Raw genomic sequence first — 11,370 nt, forward strand, 5'->3', positions numbered from 1 at the left:
ATGAGAAACTCACCTTTTAAGCTTAAAAATCATAAGTATTTTAAATAGGTTAGTTGTATGTGCCATCTAGTCTAGGGTTCTGTTTAGGTAGGTATATCTAGGCACACTTGCTAATCAACTATAAAGATTAGGGAATCAACTTTTACCATTCATGAGACCTAGGCTCTCATGCCCATCTTGTCACCACAATGTTTCAAAGAAAAATTTAAGTCAAACAAAAGTTACATCCTATCATAACTAAGGTTTGATGGTCTCATCTATGTAGGTGTGCTTACTCCATACAGAAGCAAAAAATGTGAGGCATGGATTCTCACCAATTAATCATCATTAGAAGAGAACATCAATTTACATATATGCGCCCCAACCACTTCAAGATAAAATAAATATAAAAATCATGGTTCACAATTTTCAGTTAGAGTCCAAAAATGGTGAACAAAATATTAAGTACAATTTCAAATGAATAGGAATGTAATTGCATAAAGCATAATGTTGAAACTAAGATAAATGTGCAACTAAACAAAAAAACTAGTTATTGACAAGGTTTAGATCACATCACATCAAGAGATGTAGAAACTAGTCTATAGTGTGCAAGTCTAGGCATTGAGACCTAGTGTAATCCTCACTCATTCTCTATTGAGAATGACCCTCCCTACCTGGGATAAGGTACATGTATGCCATCTGAAACTGCCACCTGAGAATATTGGTGTTAAAGTGTCGGCTAGACCACTAGCTAGGCTATAGATAGCTTCCATCAACCTATCTACCAACTACTAGCAACTTGGCCTCTAGTGATCATAGCCAAAAGTATGCCACTAACCTACATTGGCCAAGGATTTGTGTGAGCACTATTTACTCGATCACCCTCTGTTTGAATTGACAAAAAAGATCTATACATTGGACTACCATGAGTTGATTCAATTTCTTAGGTTACTTATATTCTTTGTTTGTTTATTAGTTATTGATTTCTTCCTCTTATCATCCAAGAGTAACCTGTTATTCATTTTCTATTCAACTCACACTCTTCATATTGACCTTGTTGGCCATCCTTGATGAATCTCAGTATGGTTGTCTAAAATATTGTATAATCATAGCCAAATACTTCCTACCTAGCCTTGGCCATGGAAAAAATTAATATAAAAGAATCATGATGCTTAATAATTATTTTACTAACTCTTCCTAAGCATGTTATTTCTTATCTAAGAGGACATATAGAAGATGTACTTGTATAAGCATTACAATGATTGGATCTCTTTAAACAAGTTTTGAAAATAAAACTCTTTCTAAAGGTAACAGTTTTATCAAAACTTTAATATGTATTTGCACAATTAGACTTAATAAAAATGACACTCTATTCGGTGCTAGAATCTATCTACATTATCAATGATTTTCTTTCAATTCCCAAGATAATATTTTTGAGCCTCTTATGGCAAATGTAAACAATAAAAATATAGAAAAATTGCATGAACTAGTTAAGTATTATCACCTTCTTGTGCTAGTGGAAGATCATATGTTTGGTACGACCCATAGAACTTGATGGTAATTGCAAAATATGCTTATTATTGACCCATGACACTATATGAAAGGCACTCGCAAATGATTTTGCATGTTGTTGTGTTAATGTATTCACAAATAATGATGCACACAACTATAACCAAGCAACTATATGCAGTTATGGATTTGCAATGGATAAGTGATTGTCAATTTGTGAAATGGAATGCAAAAATAGGTGGCATTTATAGATACAATATGTGCAAGGGATGAAATTGTGATCATTTGGCAGTAGAAGTCATTGCATATATAAAATATTCAATCATGTAAAGTAAATCAAACATAACTAGCTCTTTAAGGAAATCAAACACCCTATCCCTAAGCATCCTATCTGTTTCCTTCCTTGGGCTTATCATACGCTTTACAAGATTCATGATAAATCATTTACAATTCAGTTTGTTTAGCATACCAAGTTTTTATAAGTTCAGATCTAATATCCACTCTCTTGGCAGGAGTCCACCTGACTCTTTCTCTCTTGATCTAGAGCAAGGCATGAGCTAGAGTCTCATAATCTTTAGGTTTAAGAGTAATCATATTTTGGCATGTTCTTAATCGGAAAGAAGAATACAAGATGGTGGGGTTTCTTTTGAGGAGTAAATTGGGTTTTCATCCCTTCATAGTTAACATTACACTTAAATTAGTTTCTTGGAAAATAATGACGAGCCCAAGGTTTAGTGTCAAATCCAAATTTTTAATACCATATGAAATATCTCATTTTTCATAGTGTTAACTAACAACTATCATATCATTGAACGTAGTTAGTTACTTTTTCATATTCATGATCATGAGAAGGCAATTATAACAACAATTTTACATATTCAGATGGAAGAGAATCAATGGCTACAACAAAATAATTGATTATGCGATATTAACCATCTAACATATCTTCAACTTGAAATTTATAATTCATAAAAGTAAAATACCTATTACTAGAAGACAGTTGAATGCATATTATGTTTGTGTGAGCCTTGGCATCTGGTGGAGAGGAGAAGCATTGTCAAGGGCTTAGCCTCCCAACTATAGACCCTCCCTACCTAGGATTAAGTATGGGACACCCTATCATGCCACTGGGCATGTTGGTATTAGAGTGTCATGTCACAACCAACTTGACAAAAAGATTCATACCCTTAGACCACCATAAGATGATTTGACTAGTTAGGTTACTTGGATTTAACATGTGTTTATTAGTTATTGTTCTCTTTCTCTTAACATGTAGGGATAACCTATGGTTCAATAATTATAAGTACACACCCTTCATCTTGACCTTCCTAGCCCTCCTTGATGAATTATTGGGGTGACAGTCTAAGCACTGTATAATCACAGCCAATTGCATTCTACTCGACATGGGCTTATGGCTTAACAATAGATTCATGATACTTGCAATTTATTCCCAATTTTTCATAAGATTATTGTTTTCTTATCTCAGATGGTATATAATAGTTACCTTCATATAATATTGCATTGTTGTATCTTACTCCAAGTTAAACAATAGATTTCAAAAGAAGATGTTATTATAGGTTGCCACATTTGCTTGATCTGGAGCATATTTACAAATCTTACACATGAATGAAAATGAATAGATCATTTTAGATCAAAATTCTATCAATGCTAGCATTTCCTTCTTAATTCTAGGTTAATATGTACAATACCAATTTTAAAGAGCATAAATAAGCAGAAGTATTTCATGACCTGACTATAATGTTGCTTCTTTGAATTCTTAGTCACTCTTTAAGCAATGCTAGTGAAAGCAAGACCAAAGTTGCAAACATAGAGTAGAGAAGTATTGAAAATAGTCGCTTGGGCCTCTTACGACACTTGCGTGTTTGTATCTTCTAGAAGAAAAATTGAAACTGAATGGAAAATATGTGCAAGATAATTCTTGATGGAATGGTTACACTACAATGATGCTTGATTCAATATTTAAGGTGAAAGTGTAATTTGAGGCAAATGGAAGTAGTAGTTGTGTTTGACCGTGAGAAAGCATGAAGGATTCACAGGCAATTTGAGATTGTGTAAAACAATACTAAAAATGCAATGGAAGTAGTATAAAGTTTTAATAACTCTATCATGACATTTATTAATGCTTCTCAAAATGAACCACCACACAAAATAGATCTTTTCCTTACTTGGTTGCATGCTTGGTTACAAGCAAGAAAGTATGAAGGTGGAAAGGAGTTACAACCAAAGGCCATTGACACATATGTGGCAATATTATTAAAATGACCATTGAACAATATAAGGGTCTGATGAAAGAACATAGAAATATGCTCACTCATGATAATTTAATAAAACCATTGCCAAGGTTGGAATAATAATAATGATGATGATGATGATGATGATGATAATAATAATAATAATAATAATAGCAAGTTATAAGGCATTGACATAAGGATGAAAATAATAATTAAATCATTGATATAAGGCGCAAACCAATAATTTTTCTCTTATGTTTTATTTTAATGATACTTTTCTCAATTAACACATATTGCAATTGTTCTTGGTTTGTTTCAAGTTTAAGTGAATGCTTTTATTATTTATTGATACACACATATTAATCTAGTTAGCTCATGGTTGTCTAAAGTATACTCTTTCTTGCATAGTTGTTTACCTTTAGCCATGGTGGTTTAGGACTCATACCTACTTCCCCAATGATAGGTGGTGCTCACGTGTCCAATTCCTTCTTTGCCAATGCTTCCACCTCTTCCCCATGTTCTTGCAAGTGAGAATTTATCATGGTAACATAATTTTTTGAAGTTGAAATCATCATAGCATATGATCATATTAGCCATCCATTTCAATTCATAGATCATCATAATGATTGACCTCTATTTCATTGTCCCATGAAATCATAACGAATAACCAATACTTCATTTTCACATGAAACCATAACAAATAACTAATTTAACCAATCACTCAACTTTGCATGAAGCTTCAATAGTTATAAAGGAACATTTATAATTAAACCCAAAATTGGGATGTAACACACACATACATATCCAAACACTATAAAACTTATTCCTACCATAAGATTAGTCCATAAAGAAGATAATCATAAAAAGAGGACTTCAATTTGCAAGGGACAACTGATGTACACGTGCATGTAAGCATAAGAATTAATGTTATTATTATAAGAAACATGAGTTCAAATACTAACTTGCATAAAGTAGTTGAAAATCATAAGAAAAAAATAACTTCTAAAATGAGATAAACCCAATCAAATTAAATGAGACAGTTTTTATATATTTAAAATCTTAAATTTTTTAAATTAATAGTAAATAAACACAACACAATTTGTTCCCACTACATTTCCATTACAAAAATATCTAACATAAATTTATTTGAAGAGGATGGTGTATAGAAATGATATTCCAATACACGTGAAGGTATTCACCTACTTATAAATTAAATTCATACTTGCCTTGAAAGTGAGACATTATTAGTTAAAAAAATCATATTGTCTTGAAAGTGATATATTATTAGAAAAAAAAATCATATTGTCTTGAAAGTGGAACATTATTAGAAAACCTGCCATGCTTGACTTTATGGCTTTGCCATGCAAAATAAAATTATGAGGCGTTATAAGAATCATGCAAGCACTAAAATAATCGAGCAAGTTGCAAAAGGTTTTCCTTCATTGTTATTTGGTTGGTAGGCATTTTTCGTGTTGAGTACTCCCTAGCTGTAAATAGAATGAACATATAAATAGATTAAGACCACCACTTTAATGTTCAAATAAATAAATAGAATGAATATATATCAATATATTAAGACCACCACTTTAATGTGGATGTCATGCAATTACTTTCTTGAAGTTAAAGGGAAGAATGTATGATTTGTTGGCGTTCATCAAAAGTAATTCATCCGTCCAAGCTAATTCATCAATAAATCTTTTAATTTTATTATTTACAAATATATTTTTATGGAGATAATTGACTAAAAATATGATTTGAAATGTTAATATATAGTTATTAATAATTGATTTATATTTTTAAATTTTGATTGTAAAATTCTTATACATTTTATAAACTAAATACATATTTTTTAAAGAATGTATCTTATGAGTTATTTTAAACAATTTTACTTTAGATCAAAGATTTATTGATTCTTGGATCAGAAAGTGAGATCTGAAATGTTGATGAAAAAAATAATGATACAATTGAATCCACAGACATTCTAAGATTATTTACAGATTATAAAAATCTGCTTTCAAATGAAAGAATGTTAGATAAATATGTTTGTTTAGATAATTGAAAATTACTACAGTTTTTAATCTCTAATTGGTAGACTATGGTTAGGTATTTGTCTACCATCAGTCAACTTAACTTGTTGATTATTAATTATGTTTAAAAAAATCATAAACAATAATAATATTATTTATTAAGTTTAAGTAGATTCAACTCAAGACCTCCTAGATAAGAGCATGTTTCCATGGGGCTACTTAGCTTATTTTTGCTAGCAGTTGTTGCTCATTATAGAATCAATAAATTGTTCGAATACAATGTGTATAGTAAATTTGTAATGATCTGAAGAAAATTTTCTAAAGTTTTAATTATAGAAATGTCAATATTAATTAAACATACTAACTATTCAAAAATGTAGTCCAGAATAAATCAATATGGAAGGAGCTAAAAGGGTCTAAATCAAATGAGCCTACAGCAAGTACAATAATTATAAGACTTACTTTGGGAAAATAAGACTTACAAAACAAGATGGGAATCAAATAAAAAAAATCTCATAAACAGTTGGTAGATGACACAAATAAATAAATATATAAATCTCAGTGAGTCTAATCATGCAACAGAATTAGGGAATAAAGCAGAATAATCATGCACCGTGGGATTCAGTTCCATGAAAGGACGGATAGAATTACTCGGGTAAAATTACGAAATATTCGATCCAAGATTGCCAAAAACATATAAGTAGGTCGGTTTATTGATGGGCAGTACTTGGAATACATTTGCACCGCGAGAGTAGTTTTCTTCCTTTTCGCGTTTTTCTTCTGTAGAAGGGATTTTATATTAGAAAGAGGTAGGGAAATTGTCCCCGTGGAATCGACAAACCCGAGCATCGGAATATACTTTTCCAGGCCTGCAAAGATACCCCTGGCTCGGAGCGCAATGCCGATCTTCTTCACATATGCAAAGCCCTTCCAACGCGCACCCCTCCCCCTTTTCCTCCCTTCTCATCCCCCGCACAATCTCATCCGACCAGTCGCTGGAAAAAAGACCGTCCGGATCGTATTTCTTCATTACTCGCAGAAACTTCGGAAGATTCGGATATTTTGCAGCGGCGCCATGGAAGGCAATTCTCCTGTTCTTAGCCCAGTGAGGCCGAGCCCCGTGCTTGAAAAAAGCCATTTGCTCGATTTCCTCCCATATATCTTCGTTAAGTCTCGGAGTCGTTGCGCTATCCGCTCGGAAATAATTGAAATCGATGACGACTGAATCTTCCGGCTGCCCCAAATAGGCGCTGGATGCTCTGATAAACCGCATCAGAAATCCATTGTAGAGCTCTATTCCGCACACAGATTGGGGATCCATGTCGCGCAATTTCTTCGCGTCTGAAATAAAGGCCTTGATTTTGGAAATGCTGAATATGGCGGTGGTCTCGTAGAAGAAGAGGCCTTTGATTCGGGGGTCCCAAGGGCAGGCGTTGATCAGATCGGAAGGCGATGATTTGTAGCAGGATCCGGATGTCTGCATTTTGTTCTGAAATCCCACCACGGGGTATTTTGTAAAAATTAAATCGTTGTTTTTCAGTCCGTTTGCCAGTGCGAGCTTCGAGTCGACGATCAGTTTGGCCTCTTTGCATTTTCCTGCGCTGTTCTTTGCTTTCTCCAACATCTTCTCTGCATTCGGAAGAAGAAAAACCAGTCAATTTTGAGTTGGGAGGAATTTTTAAGATTGGGAAAAAAATAAATTTTTTAACTGGAGGAGATTTTTCAAATTAGAAAACAATTCGATTTTTTTTATAAAATGAGAAAACAATCAATTTATGAATTGGGAGGAGTTTTTCTTAATGGGGAAACTAATCAATTCTTCATTAAGGGTCCGTTTGGTTCGTGGAATTTACAAAATTTGGATTTCTACAAACCTTGGTTTAGTCAAATCAGGGTTTTATATATCTTCATTCCGATTTTTGAGATTTTATTGAAACCGTTTGTTCCACTTGGAAGATGCGTGTGAAGACACATTTTTATGTGTAAGCTTGGAGTTGAAGGCAAATTTCAAAAAGTAGTCCAATCTACTGTTTTTACACTCCTTAAAAAACAAAATCAGGTTTTGATTTTCAATCCCTACTTTTTTTAGGAAATTGCAAAACCTGGTTTTGAGGCAAAATTGGAAGTCTTGTATGCTAATTCCATTTTGCAAATTTTGAAACAAACGTACAAATTTTTAAATCCGAGTTTTGAAAAAGCCAATTCCTATCATCTTCCAGGAACCAAACGGACCTTAAGAGTTTTTGAAATTGGAAAAAATTCAATTTTTAAATTGGGAGGATTTTTTTTTTTAAATTGAGAAAACGATCAATTTTTGTATGAGAGGAGTTTTCTAAAATTGAGAAAACAATCAATTGCTAATTGGAAGGATTTTTTTTTTTAATTGGGAAAACAATCAATTTTGAATTGGGAGGAGAATTTTTAAATTGGGGAAAATTGGGAGAAGTTTTTTAAAATTGGGGAAAAAGTTAAATTTGAATCGGGAGGAGTTTTTAAATTGAGAAAATAATCAATTTAAAACTGGGAGGAGTTTTTAAAGCTATCACTTTTTCAATTGAATTTACTTTTTAAAATAAAATAAATTCGATTTGATCACTATTAAATGATTTTTTGTTCAATTAGATAATTTTGAGTCATTAATCCATATTAATGAGAAATGGTTTATTTGAACTTATATCATATACGAGAATCAATGATTTATGTAACACTTATATCATTTATAGATAATGATAGTCATAAGAGTGAAACGTTGAAATTTCTAAGATGATTATTCAATCATAGAACTACTTATTATTAATTAATTGATTAGCTAAAAAGATTATGTGATAAATAGTTCACAACACAATGTTTTTCCAAGTTTTTGCAAATAGGAGTAACAAGATAAGTGGACTTGGTCTTGGCCAAAACTTCATGATCAAGTGTACTTAAGTGATGCCCACTTATAAATATTAAGGTGGTCATTCACACTAATGAGAGATCTACACATGTAGGTTTCATTCAATAACTACATTGTTTAATTATGATATTAAGAATCATAATTTGACATTCTATGGAAAGTAACTTCTATTTATCAATCAATGATAAGAATAATCATAATTTAACATTCTATATAAAAATACCTTATATTTGTCAATCAATGAGTTAAATGTGTTTTATAGTGAATGGTTCATACAACATAACACTTCATAATTATGAATACTCAAGTCAAATAATATTGGAACCCATGATCGTTCTAGAGGTCTTAGTGCTTCACCCTTATTAGATGCAATGAATGCTAAGTATGCCATTGTCATGATAAATCAGTTCGTATAAATTAATAACTTCATAACTTTAAGTCAATAGATTTATAAATAAACTACATACAAAAATCCAAACAACAATATAATAATCATTATATTTTTTCAAACTTAAAAACAAAAGATGTAAGTTCTAAATTCCAACAGTTTAAATTTAAAACTTACAATATTATTATGAAGTAAAAACTAAGAACCCATTTCAAGAACATAATTCTCGGCTCATACATCATACATCTCAATAATATGGCATAGAGTAACAAGTCAAAATAGCAGTTCGAAAGTTGAATTAAAAATAAAAAATAACAATATTCCGTCAAGCGTGTGTGAGCAACGGCCAATTTTCAAATTGAAGCGAGGGAAGGCAAAACATAAAACAAGAGAAATAGCAGACGTACCCGTCGTTCTGAGCGCTGAGCTGACGAGGATCGGAGTGGAGCGAAAGCCAATGAAGTCATTCACGCCGTCTCCCTCCGCCGCCACGTGGACGCGATCGTCCATCTTGTACACCACGCGGCGCTGATTAGGATACCACGTCATATCCCCAAACTCGTGCGCACCTGCAAACCCCATCATTGCTTCGTCCATATCCCCATCCTCCTTCACCACGTTCGTCACATTCCTCTTGAACATAGCCTCCGCCCTAACCGTCACCTGCACACGTGTAAATCCACGTCATTCAAACAGATCCCCCACCCCAGAAAACCAAATTCAACGAACAAAAATCCAAGTCATCAGCCAACCTTCGATACGACCCCGAGAACGCCAAGAGACACCTTCGCAGCATTCAGATCGGGATCTCCTTCCCTCAGCGTAACGACTCTGGCGTATCCTAGCCGTTGAGAAGCCGGAACGACCAATCGGACGGACACAACGTACTCATGCAGAGCCCCCCCGCGGCCCCAGAGGGAGCTCCCATGTGACCCTGTGCTAAGCAGCCCGCCCAAACTGAGGCCCTCCCAGTAGGGCGCCGCCGCCAGGGCTAATCCAGACGCCGCCAAAACGTCAATAAGTTGCCGCAATCCAACTCCACTGTCGGCCGTAACCGTCATCTGATCTCTGTCCACCACAATCTCTTTGTTATAGTCACGAGTGCTGATAATTATTCCGGCGCCGTCGCCAGAACCCGGGCAGACTAATTTGGGAATGGTGTGGGAGAATCCGGTGACGACCTTCATCTTTAATTTATTCCGGGAGCCGAAGGCAACTGCCCGGAGAATCTCATCTTCTGAAGTGGGGAAGAAGGCGGCGGAGGCGTTGCAGGTTATCCGGTCGGGCCAGGGATCGTAAGCGCTGCGCACAGTGCATGAGGAGTTTCCATTTTTGCAGGTGACCGGCGGAGGCGGTGGCATGGCGAGGGATTTACAGGCTAGCAGCAGTAGGAGCTGAAGAAGAAGAAATCTGCATTTGCTTCCATCGGCGAATGTAAACATAATATTTGAAATGTGGGGGACGAGGGTTTGTGAAAAGCCGAAGGCAGATGAGAAGGGGTTCGTATAGTGTCGGGAAGGAGAGCGGAATAGACTTGTACGGCACGGGTGTTGGATTGGAAGGTGAGAGTGAAAGGCACGCTCCAATGTGAAACGTAAATGAATACAAGATGATTGTAATCTACGCACACTGCTCTCCCGGATGTCCAAGGTTCACATGCTAATATAATAAGACTTTGACTTTCTTTTCCTTCTCTTGGATTTAAATCTTCTTGGCTCAATTTTTTTTAAAATATTAATCTTCCTGGTTGAGTTTTTTTTTCAATATTTTTTTTGGTTCAACGAAAATTATTGGATCCATGTGATGGTCGTTATAAGAAGATTTTTTTTTTTTGGGTTCAAGGAAAAATTGTTGGATCGATGTCATACATGTAATGAGAAATAAAAATAGGTATTTTTGATATGTAGTGGGACTTTGTTTGAATTTTTGATAATGTATAATATAGTTTAATTATAGTTTTAATATTTTATAATATTTGAGATGTTAAAAATCTTATATTCAATTTATAATTTTAAAAATTAATCATTCTATTTTTATAAATTGTTAGCATTTAAAGTATTGATATTTTGAAAATGTATTAAAATATGTTTGATCTATTTCATATTTTCATATATTCTTACCGAAAATATTGTCTCATAATATGAGTATGCTTTCTGGAAATCCGCCCTATAAGATCCCAAAGGTATGAGGCAATAGAATTGAAGTAAAATAATTTTAAGGATTTTAGAAATTAAAAATCTCTCATATATACATTAGAAAAATAAAAAAAGGAACTTCAAAATAAAAATATTGAAATGTAATTGGTTGAAATAAATAAAA

General features: G+C 33.7%; 1 protein-coding gene across 1 annotated transcript; it reads right to left on the reverse strand.

The window, feature by feature from the left end:
* Nucleotides 1-6,298: 6,298 nt before the first annotated feature.
* LOC149551589 (L-gulonolactone oxidase 3-like) lies at nt 6,299-10,636 on the reverse strand. The gene is made up of 3 exons (XM_089787105.1): nt 9,804-10,636; nt 9,459-9,714; nt 6,299-7,396 (listed from the first exon to the last, which is right to left on the reverse strand). The coding sequence occupies exons 1-3, from the start codon at nt 10,491-10,493 to the stop codon at nt 6,567-6,569; spliced, it is 1,776 nt and encodes a 591-aa protein (XP_089643231.1). The 5' UTR covers nt 10,494-10,636; the 3' UTR covers nt 6,299-6,566.
* Between the last annotated feature and the right edge of the window lie 734 nt (nt 10,637-11,370).

This window comes from Cupressus sempervirens, chromosome 6, assembly GCF_028749045.1.
Source record: "Cupressus sempervirens isolate cs-2001-9-10 chromosome 6, ASM2874904v1, whole genome shotgun sequence".
NCBI classification, from domain to species: domain Eukaryota; kingdom Viridiplantae; phylum Streptophyta; class Pinopsida; order Cupressales; family Cupressaceae; genus Cupressus; species Cupressus sempervirens.